The following is a 23,206-nucleotide window of genomic DNA, read 5'->3' on the forward strand; positions in this document are numbered from 1 at the left end:
ACCATCATAATCTAACCCCGCCTTTAAAATAATAACTATAGCCTGGCCGGGTAGCTGGATTGGTTGAGCATCGCCTGGATACACCAAGCCTGTGGGTTTGATCCCTAGTCAGGGCACATACAAGAATCAACTAATGAATGCATAAATAAGTGGAACAACAAATCAATGTATTCTCTCTCTTAAAAAAAGTTATTTTTTAAAAAATCAATAAATAACAGTTATAGCTTAAAAGCTGGAATTGGACACACCTATTCTCTGACTATTGCTGTCACTTCTACTTAATAACCAGCATAGTCTGGTTTGGCCTTATTTCTGGAGTGGTCAAATCTAAGGTTCAGGTTCAGGTATGGTGCAAAGAAGGCAAACTCTGGACTGGCTCTAGTTCAGGCAACAGAAGGTCTCCACAAGGTCCAGTTCAGCTCACCAGGGAGCCATGGGGCTTGGTGGTATAAAGAACTTGTCATGTACTTGGCCTTGCCCTGTGCATTTATTTCCCTCAGGAATCTTCTGGGGCAGATTGCTGATCAAAGATAGGATTGTGATCTTAACATCATCCTAAGTTTAACAATGGGTTCTTTGTTTTTGAGAAAGAAACAGAACACATTCTACTTATGTATTTTAAATCTTCAGGACATAAAATTCTAATGACTAAAACAAAACAAAAATCTCTTGGTTCTATATATGGCCAGTTATGATTGAACAATAAAAGGAGAAAAGAAAGAAGATGAGTTTCTGAAGAATTAATATTCCCACATTAATTCCAGAAACACCCAGCCATATACATGGCAAAAATTAGATATACCTCAAAGAGCAGGAGATAAACATAGAAGGCAGAACCAGCGGAAAAGGAAATCTATTGTCTTTATATAAATGTTAATGTCAGTATTAAAGTTAAGGGGAGGGGTGGGTAAGCTTTTTCTATAAAGAGCCAGATAGTAAATCTTTTAGTCCTTGTGGGCCATACCCAACTACTCTATTCTGCTGCTATAGCAGGAAAGCACTTACATAAATATACACATGTAAATTAATGGGTGGGGCTGTATTCCAGTAAAACTTTTTTTTTTTTTTAATCAGTTGGTGGTATTTGGCTCACAGGCCATAGTTTGCCCAACCTCTGTTATGGAGATGGAAAGTACAAAAAGTCCATTATTCCTTTCTTATATAAAAGCAGCTTCAACACTTGCTAAATCCCTGAGAAGTACCACTCAAACTCAATTTAACAGGTATGCTTTAAAAATTTTTTTTTAAATATATTTATTGATCTTTTACAGAGAGGAAGGGAGAGGGATAGAGAGTTAGAAACGTCGATGAGAGAGAAGCATCGATCAGCTGCCTCCTGCACACCCCTTACTGGGGATGAGCCTGCAACCAAGGTACATGCCCTTGACCGGAATCGAACCTGGGACCCTTCAGTCCCCAGGCCGACGCTATATACAGTGAGCCAAACCAGCTAGGGCTAAACACACTAAGTATTTGAAAAAATAAATGGTGTACATGGCCAAAAATATTTTTAAGCATTTATATATCTACACGGATTGAAAACACAAGTCCTTAAAAATTAGTCTGGTCACGTTATAAACAATACTAGTAAAATCGAAACAATACAAAAATCCTATGGACTTGTCATTTTGCAAAAGATTGCCACTGAAGACTTATAAGCACCTGTCAGGTGAAAAGCAGAGTTAGATACCTCCTCTGTAAAGTCTCAGCTTCTCCATACTAGTACTTATGACACTCTATGGTGTTATCTGCATTTTCTACAATTACAGGAGCACTTAAGCACCAGGAGACACTTCCTACTGGTAGGCACTGCACATTTCCTCTGTGTAACCTTGGGAAACAAGGTGCTCCCACCCCAGCTCTCTCACCTCTTTATTCTGCTGTGTTTGCTGCCACCTCCAGCGTCGTTTCAATGCTTCCTTCTCAGCTCCCTTTTCCATCAGTGCATACAAAGCTTTCCGCAGCATCAAGTCCCGATCGTGGAAACCCCACATCCCTGTTGCAAGAAAACATAACAGTAAGACACCTTACAGTGATTCAACTCCGCTTATTAATTATGATACACCGACACTGGCATGAAGGAAATGAGGCTGAAGTCCAAGTTCAATGAAACCCTTCTGGGATTTAGGGGAAAGGCACTTAATCAAGAAAGAAAAGATGTTCCTATTCTCTATTTTTGAGGACGTGAAAGTGAGGTATATACCACACCCTACAAACTCTTGACAGAAAGAACTTACTCCTGATGCAAGCCTAATAAACAGGTAGCAACAGAGAAAACTGGCACATGACAATCAGCATCAAAGCTTGAGGGAAGGTTGGAAAATGGGGACTTTTTTTTAAAGGCTAAGGCAGATAATATATTGAATTATAAATAGCCTGTATAATTTAAAGTTGATGAAAACATTTTTTATTTACCAAAGAATAAATATTAAGTAGAATTATATGCACACACATAGAGCTATATATTGCTTGCTTCTGCTGCTCATTACTTCTGAGGGTCAACTTCTTGTGGGACACACACACACACACACACACACACACACACCCTTGTTCTGAACCATCACTTCTGTCTATGATCACCATTGGTTGAAGCAAGTCCTACACATAACATTTAACTCTACTGATTCCTTCTACGGGGGAACAGAGGGCCACTTTCAAGACTCACCAAGAGAGGCTGCATGTAGAAGGCAGTTTCCATCTCCAGTAGTTGCCAAAGGAAGCAGCCTCTGACAGGTGGGGTCTACACTCACCCACCAGTTCAAACGCCCTAAAGAAAAAGGAAGAAAAGAAGAGCAAATTACCCATAAAGCCCTTCCCACTTCCCAATTTTTAAAAGACTCCAAATTTGCTTCCTGTAGGAAAACTACCAGATAAAATCATCATGCTATTAAAGATATCTTCTTCACTTACATTTAGTTGATCAGAACCTACTGAGCACAACTGGTTAGATCAGTGGTTCTTTTTTTTTTTTTTTTAATCCTCACACAAGAATATGTTTTTATTGATTTCGAGAGAGAGGAAAGGGGAGAGAGAGAGAGAGACATCGATGTGAAAGAGAAGCACTGATCAGTTGCCTCCTATGTGCACTCTGACCAGGAATCAAACCTGCAAACTAGGAATATGCTCTGACTGGAAATTGAACTTTCAACTTTTTGGTGTATGGGATGATGCTCCAACCATGGCAATCAATGGTTCTTAAGTGGGGACAGTTTTGTCCCTCAGGAGACAGAAAATGCCTGGAAATATGTCTGTCTGTCACAAATAGTAGGGAAATCCTACTGGCATCTAGTGGGTAGAGGCCAGGGAGACTGCTAAACACAACATAATGTGCAAGGCAGCTCATACAAGAAAAAGTATATGGTCCTAAATATCAACAGTGCTAAGACTGAACGGCCCTGGGTTAGATGATGAGGTCAAGGTCATACATTGAAATCTGTACTGGCTACTTGGTCTGATTCCTTCATTGCAGTCAGGAGATTAGTAAATATTATAGCAACAGAGCTCAGCACAAATCCACCATCAGTAAAAGAAAAACAACCCCCAAGCATGTGTTCAAAGTGTCATACAAGTATCATGTGCATATATGACAGCATGTATATGGTGTTACTCTAAAGACATGAACAGTAAGACAAAGTACATAAAACATCCAAGATGATTCTCAGTTCTATAGAGTCACCCCACAATTGCCAATCCATTTTTTATGAGGAAACTATTTTATGAATGATGCTTAAAAGTTCTTTTGAGCCCTGGCTGGTGTGGCTCAGTTAGTTGGAGCGTCACCCATACACCAAAAGGTCGAGATTCAATTCCTGCTTAGGACACATACCCAGGTTTCGGGTTCGATCCCTGGTTGGGGCACATGTGGGGTGGGCAACCGATCGATGTTTCTCTTTCTCTCTCTCTCTCCTTCCTTCCTCTTTTTCTAAAATCAATAAAAGTATGTCCTCAGATGAGGAATTTTTTTAAAATATTTTTTAAGCTTTCTTGAATTAAAGAGTCTACAGAAAGAAAAACCGGCCTATAATCTCACTAGATAACTTGCTAACTTTAAAAGTCTATAATAATAAAAGCATAATATGCTAATTAGACCGGACAGCCGGATGGCCTTCCGGACAAAGCCGAATCTGCAGGGCCAAGCCCTTGCATGGATTTCATGCATCTCAGCCTCTAGTATATTGTGTTTATATAATCTATCTCACTGCGTAGTATAGAGGTACAAATGAAAAAAGAAAACTCTTTTCCATGCGCTATCCTTAACCCCCCCCCCCCCCCCCACAGTCTTTCCATGGGAGCTTTTTTAATACCTGAGTAGCTTTCCCAGAACTCCCGGATATGCAACCCCATCATATTAACTAATTTTAACAGTAATTTAAGACAAACACTATTGTAAAGGTAAACAAGTCATTTGGGAAAAGTTTATATGAATAAATGTGGCTTTCAGATTTATCACCACTGTACACTATCTACAGCACTGGTCCTTTCCGTTCATAAGGTGTTTCAGAGCCAATTACAATTCATTTGTATTTTTTTTCATGGACTGATTTTTAGGTATTGATTCCTAGGCCTTTTAGAGAAAAGTGTCTAATTTGTGTCCTTACTTTAACCTGAAGAAACACCTAACTTAATACAAGTTTATCTGACTAACTGCTGACTTTGACTGTAATCAGATCATATACTTAGACTGGAAGGTACTGGTCAAGCCCTGCCCCGCCCAGGGGCTGCCTGTAGGTAGGGAGCAGAGGGAAGAGCATGGAAAAGGAAGCACTCACTGACCTGCCTGTTCCAAGGCAACCAGCATGGACTGTTCAATGAGGTCTCTCTCTATGAAGCTGCGGAAGTCTTCATTGTACACAGTGAGATCTGGAAGCTGGAAGGCACAGATGGGCATTTCCAGGGGGTGCTCACTGCTCCCCCCACCCCCACCATTGGAGACATGGGACCGGGCCAGGGAAACAATGCTGGAGCTGGCGTGGGAGATGCCCCTAGACAGGCGTTTTTCTGCAATGAGAAATGGAGTCACCTTAGAATATACACAGCTCACTCAGAGAACTTTCCACTCTGGGAAAAACTGTGAGTTTCAATGGTTACCAAATACCACAACTCTCTTCTCAAGCCAAATACAATTGGAGAAATACAGAAAGTGGTATTGTTGTGTACGCATATTAGCACCAAATATACATTCCTCTTGTACCCTTTTGGGAATTTGCCTGACCTTCCTCTCCCTATGACTGTCTTTTTCCACTTTCATTTCCCAACATTCATTTGTTCTGTGGGAGAAAGAGGGAATAAGGAAAATGGGGTGGCACTTGGTTAGATTGACTCAAACAATCTCTCGGATAATTTTTAGGGTCTTCGAGAATATAGAAAATTAATGAAAAATCTTACATATTCAGGAACTTCCTTACCTATCATTAATAACATTTATTTACATTATTTACTACAACTTTTCTTGATATTCAAACTTATTAGAAATTTATAGGTACAGTCAATTCTGACTTGACATGCTCAGATTTGAGCAGTGCCTCAAATTATTTCATTTATTTTGAATACATGGCACTTACAATTCCCCAGCAGATATCCCATTGTGATCATAATTTGGTCAGTGTAGTATTACAATTTATTTGCATGGCTCAAGTTATATAAAGATTATCAAAAGAACTAGAAAATGTGTTGGGTAGCAATTCTTAACCCATATTTGCCAGAGATGATGTACAAAGTAAGTCAAGACTTATCTAAAAATTACTTTATAGTGATTTATTTTTTAAACTCTTTTTTAGGTACTTAAAAAGTACAACAGCCCCATGATAAAAAATAAAAATACCATCAAAAGGTACAAAGTGTTACAAAGAAATCTTCCTCTCTTTAAAATTCCTGATCCCTTTCCCCAGAGGCAACCTTTCATATAGCCTTCTAGGATTTTGTATGCACACATGTATCTTTTAAAATCATTTAAAAAACCTACACAGGAGCATACTATATACTGCATCTTACCTTTCTCAATAGACATTAGAGATTTTTTCCAAAGCAGCACATCAAGTTCCACCTAATTCTTTCTAATAGCTGCACAATAGTCCATAATATGGATGATTACAATTTATTTAACCACCCCTCTATTAATGGATATTAAAAGTTGTTTTCAAGCTTTAACTTTCAAGCTTTACACTAAACTAGACATCCGGTGCACAAAATACGTGCACTCGGGGCAGGGTGGGTGGGAGGGAAGGGAGTTCCTCAGCCAAGACTGCGAGAGGGCGCAGGCCAGGCCGAGGGACCCCACCAGTGCCCGATTGGGGCCAGGGAGGGACGTGGAAGGTTGGCCAGCTGGGGAGGGCTCCAGGGCGTGTCCGGCCCATCTCGCTCAATCCCGACTGGCCAGACCCCAGCAGCAGGCTAACCTACCAGTTGGAGCGTCTGCCCCCTAGTGACACATCATAGCAACTGGTCGGCCAGTCGACTGTCTGCCCCCTGGTGGCCAGTGCAAGTCATAGCGAGCAGTTGAGCAGCCTTATCATATCATTAGCATATTATGCTTGATTGGTTGAATGGCCGGCCAGATGACCGGACACTTAGCATATTAGGCTTTTATTATATAGGATATGTGTAGGTGTCTATTTGTGTATGTATTTATTTATTTAAAGAAGATACATATCTACATATACACACACAGAGAGAGACGTGTATATAAACATCTATATATATAAAAGCCTAAGCAACCATTAGGACCAAATGACAGGAATGACTAGACAACCGGTCAGTAGCTATGATGCGCAATGACCCAGACCTTGCTGCTGGGGCCCTGACAGCCCCGAATCTGGTTCACCAGCACCCTAGACCCAGACAGGAGGGAGGAGGGAACCCGATTCCTCGTGGAATCGGCCGTTGATTAGTTGCTGCTGGGGCCAACCTCCTGTGGTCCCTCCCTGCAGAAGCTGGCCTCCCCCGATTGGTCCAGATGGCAGGTTAGGCCGAGGGACCCCACCCATGCACGAATTCATGCACCGGGCCTCTTGTCTATATAATAAAAGTGACCATTACGGTGGAACTACCAGAATGACTAGTCGTTATGACACCCACTGACTAACAGGGGGCAGATGCTCAATGCAGGAGCTGCCCCCTGATGGTCAGTGTGCTCCCACAGCTGGGGCGCCGCTCAGCCAGAAGCTGGGCTCACAGCTGGCAAGTGCAGCAGCAATGGCAGGAGCCTCTCCTGCCTCTGCGGCCGCGCTAAGAAGCGGCAAGCCAAGTGGTAAGGAGCAAGCAGGCAGGTGGTTAGGAGCAAGGGGTCCTGGATTGCGAGAGGGCGCAGGCCGGGCTGAGGGACTTCCCCCACCCCTGCACAAATTTTGTGCATTGGGCCTCTAGTATATGATCAATTCGTAGAAATGAAATTGCTCAGTCAGCATGTATATGCATTTTTAAGTTTTGGTAGATACTGACAATATTAACAGAATGGCCTCCAAAGAAGTATCTGGTAGTGACCCATTGAATTCTATTTTTATGTAAACCTTATCTCAACAACTAGATTGTATCCTCCTTCCTCTATTTTTTCACAGTATCTAAAGAAAACCTTTATACAGGATAACATTCAAGATGCAGAGTGGCAGTAAGGAGCTCCAGCACCTGGACAGATTGAGGCCACCTCTGACCAGTTTGGATGGGGACAAGAGGGAGGAATGGAAACATCTCCAAAGGATCACTGAACTCTGACTCCATTTGGCAGTTCCCCCCCTTCCTTTCCACTCCATATGAAATATCCCTCAGTTACTCCATTACCTTGAACGATGTCATCCTGCCGCTGTAGAGTAGGTCGGGGAGGGCGAGTACACTCTCTATCAGAAAACCCTTTCTCAGGGTTCCTGGAGGCACCACTCCCTTCACTAAAGGATTGGGGCAGGATCCCAGCATGGACCTGACGTAACTGTTCAAAATCACTGAGGGCGGCACTCACATCCCAATTCTTTCCTGTCAGGACACAAAGCAAAGAATGAATTGGGCACGTAGAGTATAGGAAAACTGAGGAAAGACACTAAGTGATCACTCTTATCATCCTATCAAAACTAGCAAGCATATACTCATGCACACTTCAATCATTCTCCTTTCCTTACCCTGCTTTAATTTTCTTCATAACACTTCTATCTGAAATATCACAATTATTTACTTATTGTCTATTTCCTAACTAAGCTCCATGAGCACAGAAATTGTCTCTCTGTACCGAAAGGGCCCTTAGAGACCCAGTAACCTCATTTTACATATAAAGGATATGATACCTAAAAAATAGAGTGATTTAGCCACAGTCACAGCTAGTTTGCACTTGGGCCTAGCAGGAAGCAAGTCCAGGTCTCCTAATTCTGTGATCCAGAGAGTTCTTAACCCAGATGTCCTTTAGGGTGTCCTAAGCTGTATGAAATTGTACACCAAGTTATAGGTATGTGCATTTTTCTAAAGAAAGAGCTACTGGCTGTTACCAGATTATCAAAGGGAATTAACCCACCCAAATTTAAGAATCACTGCTCTACTGAAGACCCTAGAAAACAGATTTGTCATAATGAATTTTTCTGTTGCTTTCTCCAGTTAAATTATTCAGTAAATAGCATACTGCATAACTGTTCACACTTCCTTCTGTTCTATTCCATCTGCTACCACCTTCATTCAGTTCCTATCACCTAGTGTCCCACCTCCAATCCACGCTAAAGAATTTCATGAGATTATTCTTTCTAAAGTACAGTTCTAAACACTTCAATTTCATAATAAAAATCTTTTACCACTGTCTATGGAATAAGCCTAGGATCTTTTGTGTGACATTCAAGGCTTTCTATGACCTGGTCTATTTTTCTAGCCTTTTTTCTGTACTTCAATTTTCCTGGCTATGAAAGTGGAGATTATATCATATTGGGGTTGTTATGAAGATTAAGTTAATAAAAAGCACTTAAAACAGTGCTTGATACACAGAAAGCATTATATATGCATTTAATGCTGTACTATTATATTTCTTGTTTTATTACAAGTATCCAGTTAAGCCATATTGATCATCTACATCTGCTGAATTATTTCTGTACCATTATATTCACTATTTGGTCCAACTAGCTCTGCTCACTCTGTTTCAGTCTTACTGGCCTCTTCGCCATTCCTAGAACATGCTAACACTGCTCCCACCTAGGGCCTTTCCACTATTTCCACTGCTCTTTCCCCAATATATTCTACACAGACATCTCCTCAGGTATTTGCCCAAATTTCACATTCTTAATAAGGCCTACCCTGACTATCCAATTAAAAATCATAACCTCATCATTCTTCTGTTTTCTATAACACCTTATAAAAAACTTTAACATTTACTTGGTTATGTTTATTGACTATCTTTCCCACGGTAAGGGCAGACATTTTTGTTTGTTTTGTTCAAGTATCTAGAACCTCACACACAGCAGGTACTCAATATTTTTTGGAAAATGAAGGACTTTTGTCCTAATGAATGACCTCTGTCTTGAGCACCGGACCCTAAATTTCCAACTGTCTGCTAAACTCCTTAAAATCACGTCCTCCTAAACAATCAACATGTCCAAACTGAATGTTTATCATCTTCCCTCCCAAAACCTCTATATTCCCTATATTAGTAATGGCATCACAATCCCTCCAGGCCAGAAACTTCAGTCACCTTCAGCTCTTCACTACTCCTCACATCCCATTCCTCCTCTTCCATCACTAGTCAATCCGCATGGTTTTTTGTACCCCCAAAACATCTCTCAATTCCATCCTTTCTTGCTCATTTATATTGTCACTGTCCTAATTCAAGTCCTCATAACCTTCACCTGGTCTTTGCATGCACAGAGACGAATATATAGCTTTTAAAATCATTTTGGGAGGGGCTCTTTAGTCTCTACTCCTAATCTCTCCCCTCTCTAATTCATTCTTTATATTACAATCTGAGTTAACTTTTTAAAAAATATATATCTTTTTATCGATTTCAGAGAGGAAAGGAGAGGGAAAGAGAGATAGAAACATCAATGATAAAAGAGAATCACTGATCGGCTGCCTCCTGCACACCCCTCACTGGGGATCAAGCCCGCAAGCCAGGCATGTGCCCTTGACCAGAATTAAACCCAGGACCCTTCAGTCTGCAGGTCGACGCTCTATCCACTGAGCCAAACCAGTTAGGGCCTTAGTTAACTTTTAAAGAAAAAAGTACGAGACAGAAAGAAAGATAGAGACAGAGAGAAAATGACCTCAGGTCCTTTGATTCCCCTTCTAAATTGTATCTTAAATCCATCTACTTCTCACTCTATTGCTACCACTCTAGTTCAAGTCACCATCATCTCTCACCTAAACTATGGAAATATTCTTAACTGATTTTACCGCTTCTTCTCTGGCCACCTTCCAATCCGTTCTATATCCTTTAACCAGTACATTGTTAAAAACTCAAATCCAATCATGTCACTCCCTTTTTAAAATCCTTCACCAGCTTCCCACTGAAAAAAGAGTGAAATTTAAACTCTTTACCTACAAAGGCCCCCCACTTTCTATTTCCTGCCTATCTAATGAGCTCCCCACCAGTCTTCCTACCTCACTCAATATTAGTTTTTCCAATGTGCCAAACTCTATTTCACCTTAGGATCCTTGTATAATCTATTTCTTCTGCATAAGACTCTCAGCTACATTTCTTTGTCTTGCTACTCCTACACATCCTTCTGGGTTCAGCTCAAATGTCACTTCCTCAGGAAGGCCATTCTGCACTCTTTAATTTTGGTTTCTTTCTTACACTTCCATAGCATTTCTTACATTTCATAACATGAGTGTATGTGCACATGGGTATGGATGTGTGTATTTGTGTGTGTGTTTGTGTGTGTGTGTGTGTGTGTGTGTGTGTGTGAGAGAGAGAGAGAGAGAGAGAGAGAGAGAACATGCAAGCATTAATTTGTAATATAATTGTTAAGAGCCAGACTCTGAAACCAGATTGCCTAGATTTAAGTCCTACTTAACCTCTCTGAACCTCAGTTTTAAAATTGTAACACTGGGAATTTAAATCCTGATTTTCTACTTCCAAACTAAGGCTCTACTCACAGGCAGCTAAGCAAATATCAAACTGTCACACCTTTCTAAGGGCTGACAATTTAAAAAATTACCCTTGTATACTAAAAACTTGCCCCTTCCACCAAAGGCTTATGTATTTGCATCACCATATATTGTCATCATAAAAAAAACATCTGTTAATAATGATTCCAAACAAAGAATCCCACAAGGCATGATTCCAAGCCTTAATGACCTTAATAAAATATAGAATATTCATACTTATATGTATATAGATGTAAGTAAATAAAAACAGCAAAATGAAAATATTAAATTAATTCACTCTACATAGAATTACCCATACAAAATTGGAAAGGACAGAAACAAAACCATGGATGATACCAAATATGAAAACCCATGTGATTTATATGTAAAGAAGTCTTAAAGATCTAGAGTTATTTTTTTAGTGAACTAATATAAAATTTTACTTGCATTACCTGAACATAAATTGGCAGTGGCGAAAGGTACCCTAAAAATATTCAAGGTGAAAGGAGGAGCTTGCATTTTAAAATATGGTGGGTTATACACAGAGTAGATTATTAGAAGTAACTTAAATGTAAAGTCTACCATACATAAAATGTCCTCCCAATCACCTTAAATGTTTCAAATCATCCTGGTAAGTGTCACATTTTACTTTCTTCTCATTCTCCCCCAATGACCTCTTACCTTCCAGGAGATCTCGGGCCAGCCCTGGCTCGGCTCCTGTGGAACGAACAAAATCTGACAGGACAGCATCCATGTCCAGGGTCATGTGATCATTAAGTACTGTCAGGCAATGGATGTAGGGAGGTCATAGATCAAAATTCAAGCCTCCACCTGAGGAAGAAATAAACACTTAAGGCTCAAATTACACTGGAATGGGATGAGCATAGCCCAATTTCAGCAGCTTCCTAACCAAATAGGGAAATGAACTATCCTAGCTTATTTATTTCAATTGAATTTATTATGAAGAGTAACACTCAGTTTCCTAATTCCTTATTAATATTAATTTCTTAACTACTACATTAACCACAAAACCATAATACCACTCCGAATAATGCTTTCCCCCCACTTCCTAGAGAATTACATTTCTACCCATCAGTTTGCTTATCCAAGGGAGCAGCAGACTACCACCCTGAAGAACTTCCCATCTGCATTCTTCTCTAACATAGCACCTTGTTTATTTCCTTCCTGGCACTTGATATACTCGGAAATAATTTTAATTAGTTGCTATCTAGCCTTCTCCTCTACTATGTAAGTTTCTTAAAAGCAAGGAGCTTGTGTGTGCTGTTGACTGTGTCCCCAGCATGTATCACCTGGCACTTGGCACGGTGCTTGGCATACATGCCCTCGGTAAATATTTGCTGAATGAATGAATGAATGAATGAATGAATACTATACACTAAATAACTTTACAGTTGACCACTCTTCTAATGCCAGCCGAGGAAATGGGAGAAACAAACTGATAGCTAGACAACTCAAAATAAAACCATAAGTTATTACAGAGTGGAGATCACAGCGGTTCATAACGAAAGTCAATCCTTGTCTACTAACTCCACCCAGGACAAATGATTGCCAAATAAGTTCACCTGAAAAAGATCTCTTCTTTCAGACTTGACTTTGGCAGAAACTGTGTCCCTGACTGACAGCCTGGCACCAATCCACATTCCTCTGAAGTTAGTAGTCCCAGCTGAGGAAGCAATAATGGAGTGAAGGACAATCTCGAACTAAATTCTACCATATCAGACAGGTTGTTTACAATTCTCTGTAGAAGAAAACTTGTTCATAAAGTCATCAGGTACACACCTGCCCTACCACACTCACCAATCTGCCTTTTGGGGAAGGCAAAAGTAGAATTCTCTAAGGTAACAGTGTCTTTCTCTTCAGAAACATGTAAGATACTTTTATCTTCATACCACCCTTGACCCCAGGTCATAGCTTGTTTAGTGTTGTGATCAGATCTTGATTTTCTGCATTCCTTAGAAATATTAAGGCAATCATTTGGGGGTTATAAGCCCAGTAGAGATCACTAACTTGATAACAATGAATTTTTATATGAGAGAGACAGCAAAATAGAAATTATTCTCTCTTGTACTGTTCCAGTAGAACAAGAGATCTACGAGTGACGGGACATGTTTTATTCATATTTATAGCCCCAACATCTAACATACATCTACAATATCGTAAGCAGTAAATGCCTGATGAATAAATGATTAAGTGAACCTCCACATTAGCTACCACCGAACTAATCTATTTGAGTCTTAACTTAGCAGATCAGAAATTCTAGGGTTCTTCATTTCTAAGGGCCTTTCCAGTCCAACTCTTGAAGTTTTAGACACTCTCCTTTCTAAAGAGACATCAGCTCTACTGTCACTACTTCTACCATCTTCATATCATACGATTTTTGCCTACACCTGTATGTATTAGCTGGCTGACTTTTGTTAAATTATGTACAGGGTTTTAGTTGCCTCTTCTATATCCTAGACTTGGAGTCAATGACTTCTAAAATCCTTTCCAGATTTAAAAAAAAAAAAAAAAGAACTCTAGTTCACTACAGCCTCATAAACTATTATACTTATATTCTCTTTTGGTCTTTGTATTATCAATGTCTAATTTACTTCCATTTCAATATCACAGTTGTCAGAAAAGGCTACAAATACATAAAAAAAACTTTTGCCTAAGATATCTCAAATTCAGAATGTATAAAATATATTTGTTCCTTATACTCAATACTTGAATTAAATCCCTTCAGAATTCATAGATGAATGAGTGGCTTTTCCCTCCCCTAATACAGGTAAGAATTCCCTCTCTGGGTCCTTTTCAGTCACTGTCTTAGGTCACAGGAGATGATAGCAGCCCAGATAACTGAAATGCATCAATAATCCAAAACCAAGAGCATGCTTGAAAATGAATTTCAATCTTCTAAAAAAGACAAACAAACATGCAAAGAAACTTAGTAAAGCCACTTTAATAACCTCCTGAAAGAATGTGGGAAATACACAATAAACACACAAGTAGGAATCAGCAAAAAAGTGCTCAGTAAGAGTTGATTAAGCCACAGGCAGATGGGCAATTTCCCAGCCAGATACAGGCTTCTGAGTGAGAGAAGCCAATGAAAACTATCAATGTCAAAGCATCATAGATCTTGACTTGCTAAAAATCTCAAAGCACGAAACCATACTTCTTGGCAGCACATTCTTATATTTGATATCTCCAGGTGCATGCCACGAACTCCACCCTAACCCCACCCAACAGGTGAGGACAGCAGCTTTTGTTACATCACGACCAACACCTGGCTTGAGCTTCTCAAATTCCAAATGGGAATATCCAAGGCAATGACTGAGACTCAATCTTTGGCACTGTCTCAGAACACAGGAAGGAAACGAAGCAAACGAGCTTGGCTTTCAAACTTTCAAAAGCAGCAGAAGCAGCACTCAAATAGTTGTTGACTGAATGGTATTTAGACAAATCTCAAATGGAGTCAAAATCCTCCAATCTTCCAATTGGAAGGGACTTCAGCAATTATTTAATCCACAGTCAGCCCCCATGCAAGAAGCCTTCTATTATATCTGATAGATCAATCATCCAGTCTCCACCTGAATACAAGCTTTGATAGAGAACTCATCCTTTGCCAGGATGTCCCTTTTATTGTTAGACAGCTCTAATTGTTAGGAAATACTTTTCTAAACTTAAATCACCAGCCCTCTCCCACCTATACCTTTCACATAATGGTCCTGTTCTCTTCTCCAGAACAACAACAACAACAAAATCCCCCAGGAATGATGAAATTTTCATTGAAAATGATTAGATTAAGCATTTCTTTACATGAAAATTTATTGTGGATCAACACTGCAATGTTATGAGCCAGCAAGTGACCTTTATTTTACAAAATCCTCTCTTGTGTAATAGTACTTGCTTTTACCTGTATTCATTTGTGAATATTTGTGCTGACCCTATAGTATGAACTCAACATGTGGAATAAATTAAATCGGGTACCTTATTCCAAATTCATTTATGCTGCTATCTTTGCCTCTCATCCCTACTTTTACTTCGGTGCCCTCTTGAACTAATGCCAACAATCAAGAATAAAAAACAAGTTAAGCCTTAGCCAGTTTGGCTCAGTGGATGGAGTGTCAGCCTGTGGACCGAAGGGTTCGATTCCGGTCAAGGGCACATGCCCAGGTTGGGTTGTGGGCTCAATCCCTGGTAGGGGGGTGTGCAGGAGGCAGCCAATCAATAATTCTCTATCATTGATGTTTCTATCTCTCTCCCTCTCCCTTCCTCTCTGAAATCAATAAAAAATATATATATTTTTAAAAACACAAGTTAATACTAAGCACTTTCAAAAACACAACCTTAATCATTAATGACAAATCTCCTGCAGCAGGCTTATTCTTCCCAGTTTACAAATAAGAAAATATAAGGCTGTAAAAGTCAGATGGGTTGCTCAAAATCTGAACCCAGATATTTTGAACACATGTTCTCTCTACCACATTGCTTACCAAGGGACTAGGGCTTTATTTATTCCCAGAACCGCAATGAGTCTTACCCATTTAATTCATTCACTAACGTATCTCTCATATTTATTCAAGACTTAGATACCAGGTGATATTGTCCTCATATCAAATTCTACCATTTTCCTCAGCAATTTCAACACCCACCTAAACAATCCACCTACATTTCTGCCTTAGAGTTTCATAATCTCATCAAATTTGAAGACCTCCATCTCTATTCCAACAGCTCAATCCTGGATTCTATCTCCTGAAACCATCTACCTCTAATCTTCAACTCCCAACATCTTACCCTGGCCACAACCTCATCTCCTTCCAGCTTTTCCTCTCTACTATTAAACCTCCTCTCTCACCTCAAAACATCCTCATCTCAGACTAAGACATCCAAATATTTAATCACCTTATTGGTTAATTCAACAAAAATTCATAGAGTGCCTAATATGTGTTAGGCATTATGATCAGGGTTAGAAACACAACAGTGAACTACAAACAATCTCTACCCTCAGAAAGCTTCCAGTATGGAAAAAGAAAACCAGAAAATGTCACGATTATAATTTATTAAAGAAATGTTGAGGGCAAGGGTGTTATCTCCCATATGGAGTCAGGATAAGCTTTCCCAAGGAAGTGATAGTACATCAAAGAATCAAAGCGTAAGTAGAGAAACTGCAGAGACAAATTGGGAAAGAGTGTTCTGAGCAGAGGAAAAATATATCGACATTCTGTGGCAGGAAGGAACAGAGAGATGAATGCAAAATGAGGATGAAAAGAGGGCCTAGTGGACCCTGTTAAAGACTCAGGATTTATCCTAAAAGTAATGAGAAGCCATTAAAGGGTTATAAGAAGAGGCAGGACATAAATGAACTTGAATTATTAAAAAAAAAAAAACCCTACTTGCAATGAGAAAAATAGTTTGGAGGAAACAAAAGTGGATTTAGGGAGAATTGATTTAGAATATTATTACAAAAGTGACGGTGGTGAGCTGGACTAGAAATGATAGCAGTGAAGACTGAGAAAAATGAATAGATTCTATTTTGTCCCTTCTTGCCTACCTGAACATGAACCCAGTGACTGATAACTTATTTTCCTGTAAAAACCTAGATCCTTATCCTTCTATTTCTTCTGCCCAATGTGGACAGATCCCACATTCAACTTCTTTGCTCCTAAATGGGGCTATTGAGCAAGACAAGATCACATAACCTTGCAGAGCAATACAACTACAAATAAATGGCATTCAGTCTCATTTCCTTCAATGAAACACTGCTTGTCTTTTTATTGACTTGGTACCTCAACCAAACTTCTAAGTACTATCCCATACTTTCACCATTCTCCTTTAGCCTCCTACTTATCACCTCTTACTCCTGGCAGATGACCTTGCCTCCAATTTCACAGAAAAAAATTACAAAACAAAGCAAGACAGTTCCTTCAGGTTTCCTCCCCTGCCCCTACCTGCTGGCTGCTAGTCTCCTCCTCCCTACAGAACTTCCTAAAATAGACATTCACTGATGCTACTTTCTCACCTTATAGTCAGCCCTCAACCTACCAAAATGGCCTTCTAGTGAAAGAGAATGGAGGTTCCTCAAAAAATTAAATATCGAACTACCACATGATCTAGCAATTCCACTCCCGGATATTTATCTGAAGAAATCCAAAACACTAATTCAAAAAGATATACACACCCGTTTATTTATTGCAGCATTATTTACAATAGCTGAGATATGGAAACCTAACTGTCCATCAACAGATGAATGGATAAAGAAGATGTGGTACATATATACAATGGAATATTACTTGACCATAAAAAAGAATGAAATCTTGCCATTTGACACAACATGGATGGGCCTATAGGATATTATGCTAAGTGAACTAAGGCAGACAGAGAAAAAAAATACCATATGAATGCACTTATATGTGGAATCTTAAAAAAAAATACACAAACAGACAAAGCAGAAACAAAGTCACAGTTAGAACAAATTGACGGTCACCAGATGGGAAAGAGGTGATGGGTAATAAAGGGTGAAAGGGATTAAGTACAAATTGCCTGTTATAAAAATAGTCACAGGGATGTAAAATACAGCACAGGGAATATAGTCAATAATATTGTAATAACTATGTATGGTGCCAGATGTATACTAGACTTATTGTGGTGATCAATCCGTAAGGTATATAAATGTCTAGTCACTGTGTTGTGCACTTAATATAATATTATGTCAACTATAACTGAAAAATAAATTTCAAAGAATTTTTAAAAAGAAAGAGAATGGCACTGACATAGATAAGATCAACACAATCTTCCTTACTGCTTATCTAAAATGATCTCTTTGTAGCATTTGATACTTACTGACCACTCTTCCTGCCTCTCTGGCTCTGCATCTTGGTCACCTTTGTGGGTTCCTCTTCCTGTGCTGTCACTAAAGGTAGTGCACCACAATTCTAACCTCAGGCCTTCCATCTTCTTATTTTATATCACTTCCATGATAAACTTCATACATGCCCCTGAGCACCCAAATACTGATGACTCCAAATGTATTTGCAGCCCCAAACTCTTTGCAACTCACCTGGGAATCCCACACACACTTCACACTCAGCACATTAAAACCTGAGCTAATTCTTTATCTCTGTCCCCCACCCTTTCAAACTATTTTTCTTCTAGTATTGCCTATTCTAGCAAATGGTACCATCACTCCCCCCCGCCAATCACCCAAATCCCAAGCCTGGGAGTCACCTGAACTTCTCTCTCTTGCCTCATCCTCACTCACAAGTAGTCTTTTACTAAGTTTTACTAACTTTACCTTTAAAATTTTTCAAATCCATCCTCTACCTTCCACTTGTTACATCTCTTTTATTCTCTCTCAGATTTTCATAACCTGGACCCCAGGAAATAGTTTCCATTAGCTATTTCTCCCTCTTCATCTATCCAGCCATTCTTCACAGTGGTTGCTTATGGAGGCTGATCAATCTAAAATGCAAATATGATAGTATTATATCTTACTGCTCCAAATTCTTCAATGGATCCCCCATGACTAAAGTGTAAGATCCGAATTCCTATACATGATAAATAAGGCCCTTCATGATCAGCTCTATCCTACTCTCCAGCCTTATTTACTTCTCATCATTCCCCTTCTTATACTGGCAGTTCCCCAAGTGCACTATGTGCTTCAAATTTCAGTTCCTTTGCACACGCTGTTCCCTCTGCCTGGAATGACCCCTGGTCTAGCATGTGAATTCTTATCTCTTCTTTAGGACTAACTTGAGTATTACTTCATTTGCAAAACCTTCTCTGACCTCCCAAGTTAAATTGCCCACTTCCTCCTTTGTGCTACTCCTTATACTCTATCTCTATCATATTATGTATCACACTGCACAGTGTTGGTGTATATTTACTAGTTTATCTCCCCACTAAACCATGAGCAATTTAAGGGCAGGAATCTTGTCTTGTTCATCCTGTATCCCTGACATCCAGGTACCTCGTAGGTACTCAATTTTTGTTCGGATGAACAGAACTGAATTTGTACTAGTACCTCACTATACACACACACACATACACACACACACACACACAGTATTTGCTGATAATCAAATATTCAATGTTGTAAACAGGTGAATCTAAAACAATGGCTCATCTCAAAGACATTTGCTTATTATATGATCTCATTTACAATAGATTTCTCTTCCTAAATATTGTTTAACTCAGACTAATATTAAAATCAGTATGCATGCTCTAAGTACCCAACTATTTAGTAACAGAGAAAAATGTCCCAGAATTAAATACCGACTGTAGATAATAAAGCTATGTTAAAATGACTGAGAAACTACTAACCCTACATTCTCTTGTCTACAATACTCCCCCAAAGTGTCCTCATTCTCCCAGTATACCCACACTCCTGGTTCCACTGATGCATTACAGCTGTATCTGAGTCCTCTCCAATTCCTCCCAAAACTCTTTGGAAAACCACAACATTCAAGACTGTGAAGAATTTTCAAAGGTCAGAGACTCCTCCATGATCCAGAGGAATCCAGACAGGGAGAAAAAGGAGGGGCAAAAACCTTTAGAAATTTCACACAATTCTTGATTAGGTGGGAAGGAGAGATGAAAGACTATCTTAGCAGATTGTTTTTAGTTAATATGGGTCCTTCCAAGTGAAAGAAACAAAATACAACCTTCTTAGAAAAAAAAGAAAATATGACCAAATTCCACATTTAAAGAGACCTGTTATCATTAATTGTACAACCAAGGGATAATAACATGGGCCTAAAAGAAAGCAAAGAAGTGAAAAGAAGCCCTAACCGGTTTGGCTCAGTGGATAGAGCGTCAGCCTTCGGACTCAAGGGTCCCAGGTTCGATTCCGGTCAAGGGCATGTACCTTGGTTGTGGGCACATCCCTAGTAGGGAGTGTGCAGGAGGCAGCTGATTGATGTTTCTCTCTCATCAATGTTTCTAACTCTCTATCCCTCTCCCTTCCTCTCTGTAAAAAAATCAATAAAATATATTTTAAAAAAAGAAGTGAAAAGAAGTAATATGTGTTAAAGTTTTAGACATTATTTCATTTAAACTTCCAAACAACTCTAAGAAGTTTGTTTGTACTATTAACCCTACATTATAGATGAAGACACTAAAACTCACAAAGGTTAGGTAATCTACCCAAGGTTACAGAGGTAAAAAGGGGTAGGACCAGGACTTTCATGAACCCAACCTATCTGACTCCTGAGACCAGACTCTTGCACTGTACTACACTTAGTGCAGGGAGTTGGACTGAGAACGCATTGGAAGTCCATTCATATGGAAGTCCACTCTCACTGCTTCAACTCCTTTCAACTCACATTGACAGAATTGGCTCTGGGTTTAGACAGATCTAGGTTCAAATCTCCAATCTACTACTAAGGGCTGTGCAGTCATGGGTAAGTAATAGTCATTTTGTGCCTTTGTGTCTTTGTGTATAAAATGGGGAAAATAGCCCTAGCCAGTTTGGCTCAGTGGATAGTGTCGGTCTGCGGACTGAAGGGTCCTGGGTTTGATTCTGGTCAAGGGCATATGCCCTGGTTGTGGGCTCGGTCCCCAGTAGGGGGCGTGCAGGAGGCAGCTGATCAATGATTCTGTCTCATCATTGATGTTTCTATCTCTCCCTCTCCCTTCCTCTCTGAAATCAATAAAAATATATTTTTTAAAAAGAAAAAATAAATAAATAAAATGGGGAAAATATCTGCATTTCAGACTTCTTGTTAGGATTAAGTGACTTAAGATATGTAAAGCCTTTGGGGCAGTGCCTAGCACACAGTTAAGTCCTCAAAAAATATCAGTTGCCTTCTTTCTATCTAATTCTCTCCCACACACTCTGCTTCATTCCACTGGTGTCCAACACAGACCCTCTATCTTTCCTTCAAACACTCCCTCTATTCCTCCCAAACAAATCTTCCAGTCCTCTAATCCTGCACCCAGTCTCTATCATCCCCATTCCAGTGTCTTTCAACTCTCTGAGCCTTCAAGAAAAAATGTCATAAAGGGGGTCCTTTAGTTGTACCTTCTACCAGAAAGTCCCTCAAAAATAAAAGCAAGAGAAAAAGGTTTATCCTCTCCTAGATGTACAGAGTTACATTCATTCCCAAATCTCCAGGAACATCAATTTCACCATATATTTACTGAAATTCTAATGTCTTAATCTACCAGTCCTACTTCCCCACCTTTACTCCTTACTTCTCTACTCATTCCAGATTCAAAGATTTTATCTTTGTGAAGACCTTTACTCTCATACATGTTATCTATCTTTTGGATTGTTGGAAAGAAATGTTTACATCTCCTACTCACCATACCTAATACTGGAATGTTTCCTACCTCCACTACAGTATATACTCAGGGAATGTCTACTTTCTCCCCTAAATCAAACTTAAGAGAAAAATACTCAATGCAATCATATAATTTACCACTCCCCAAACAATCTGTTTACCATATGCTATTGTGGATACATACCATCACTATCACTGGTATGTGTCTGTGTCAGAACAAGATTTAACTTTTTTCCCCCCAAGAGTTTCTAGTTTTTTTAATCAGGCCTACAAATAGCAAAACAAATCTCTTAGAGACAAGTCTCATTAACAGTCAAAGGCTAATTTAAAGATCACGAAGAAGTTCACAGAGAACTCCTGATGAACTGGCATCTGTCTTTTCAGTGCTACTGATAAAAGGCTCCTTGGATTACAGTTATTTGGGAAATTTAATAATTTGGAAGGCTTGTACAATGGAAGTTGACCTTTGGAAAAATAAAGGCAGAGGGAGTCATAGAGAAAGTCTGTTATTATAATATTGGCACAACAACAGTAACTTGAATAGAAACAGCAATCATGTTAATGTTTATTTTTTTAGGTCCAGACCAGTATGTCTATTTGCCACACACAATAAATTTTTTGTTTTTCCTTTCAGGTAGGGCCAAGGATACTCCAAGGTTTGGTTCTTGATAAATTCAACTTTTAAAAAAATAGCCTGTAAAAACAAAAATTCTACTTGAGCCCTTAAAGATTCTGATTACTGAACTTTTGACATGAGAGAAAAAATAATACTACAAATCACCAGAGGCTAGTCCAGTAGCAAAATACACTGTTTCTCTAGAATCAATCCTTAAACATTCAATAACAACCCTCTCTCCCTTTTTTAAAAATATATTTTTATTGATTTCAGAGAAGAAGGGAGAGAGAGAGAGAGATAGAAACATCAATGAGACAAAATCATCAATTGGCTGCCTCCTGCATGCCCCATACTGGGGATCGAGCCTGCAACCCGGGCATGTGCTCTCAACCAGAATCAAACCCGGAACCCTTCAGTCTGCAGACTGACACTCTATCCACTGAGCCAAACCAGCTAGGACTTCTCTCCCTTTTTTATTCCTAATTAGAGGGCATTTCACTGTCAGTTATAGAACTTCCATTCAAGGGGAGAAGTGACAGAAAGAAAAAAATTCCAATTAGCTCTTTCTCTTCAATGAGGCAGAGGAGGCAGAGATGCAATTTTTGTGAAGACCCAGACTGGCAAAACCGTCACCCTCAAGAGAAGGTCAAAGCTAAAATCTAAGACAAGGAGGGTATCCTGCCTGACCAGCAGCGTTGATTTTTGCTGGCAAACAGCTGGAGAATGGCTATACTCTCTGAGACTGCAATATTCAGAACGAGTCCACCCTGCACTTGCTGTTTCATCTGCGGGGTGGTATCATCGAGCTCTCCCTCTGTCAGCTCGCCCAGAAGACTGCGACAAGATGGTCTGCCACAAAGACACAGAAGCACAAAATGACTATATTGTTACCCTGACTGTACCCCTGCCAAATGCCACAAGAAGAGCGGCCACACCAACAACCTGTGCTCCAAGAAGAAGGTTAAATAAGGCCCTTCTACCACCTCTTCAGCCCACAGGGCAGCCTCCTGCCTGAATCCCGTAGTCTTAGGGCCTCAATAAAGTTTCTCTTTCATTGTCTGGAGAAAAAAATTCAAAATTGCCAATTACTGTACTATCTGCAATTAGTTACACATAGGAAATACATTCACTTGGAAATTTCTTCTAGTAAGTTAACTTCCTTCTGCATATAACTACTAACTTTTTAAAGTTTTAAGCTCAAACATTTTAAAACTGCTGCCCTGCCAATGTGCCTCAGTTGTTGGAGCATCGTCCCATACACCAA

At 39.6% G+C, this 23,206-nt stretch overlaps 1 protein-coding gene and 1 long non-coding RNA gene across 16 annotated transcripts in view; one reads left to right on the forward strand and one right to left on the reverse strand.

The window, feature by feature from the left end:
- The window catches only part of LOC106698233, a 46,841-nt gene extending 24,558 nt beyond the window's left edge, over positions 1-22,283 (forward strand). For 3 of the 4 annotated variants that reach the window (XR_002830821.1, XR_002830820.1, XR_002830818.1), the window contains one exon: positions 21,961-22,283. This is a non-coding gene — a long non-coding RNA (uncharacterized LOC106698233). Of the gene's footprint in view, positions 1-7,553; positions 7,763-21,960 lie in introns of those variants that run through there. The other variant, XR_002830819.1, reaches the window with a different exon arrangement.
- The window catches only part of OTUD7B (OTU deubiquitinase 7B), a 57,048-nt gene that overhangs the window by 14,044 nt on the left and 19,798 nt on the right, over positions 1-23,206 (reverse strand). For 6 of the 12 annotated variants that reach the window (XM_014461244.2, XM_014461243.2, XM_006095179.3 and 3 more), the window contains exons 3-7: positions 11,725-11,874; positions 7,774-7,962; positions 4,774-4,998; positions 2,666-2,767; positions 1,869-1,996 (exon numbers count right to left, since the gene is read on the reverse strand). In XM_014461244.2, coding sequence (XP_014316730.1) covers positions 1,869-1,996; positions 2,666-2,767; positions 4,774-4,998; positions 7,774-7,962; positions 11,725-11,809 — 729 coding nt within the window. In that variant the 5' untranslated portion in view covers positions 11,810-11,874. Of the gene's footprint in view, positions 1-1,868; positions 1,997-2,665; positions 2,768-4,773; positions 5,001-7,773; positions 7,963-11,724; positions 11,875-12,626; positions 12,728-12,861; positions 12,877-23,206 lie in introns of those variants that run through there. The other 6 variants (XM_023759181.1, XM_014461242.2, XM_023759185.1 and 3 more) reach the window with 6 other exon arrangements.

This window comes from Myotis lucifugus, unplaced genomic scaffold (assembly GCF_000147115.1).
Source record: "Myotis lucifugus unplaced genomic scaffold, Myoluc2.0 scaffold_151, whole genome shotgun sequence".
Lineage (NCBI taxonomy): Eukaryota > Metazoa > Chordata > Mammalia > Chiroptera > Vespertilionidae > Myotis > Myotis lucifugus.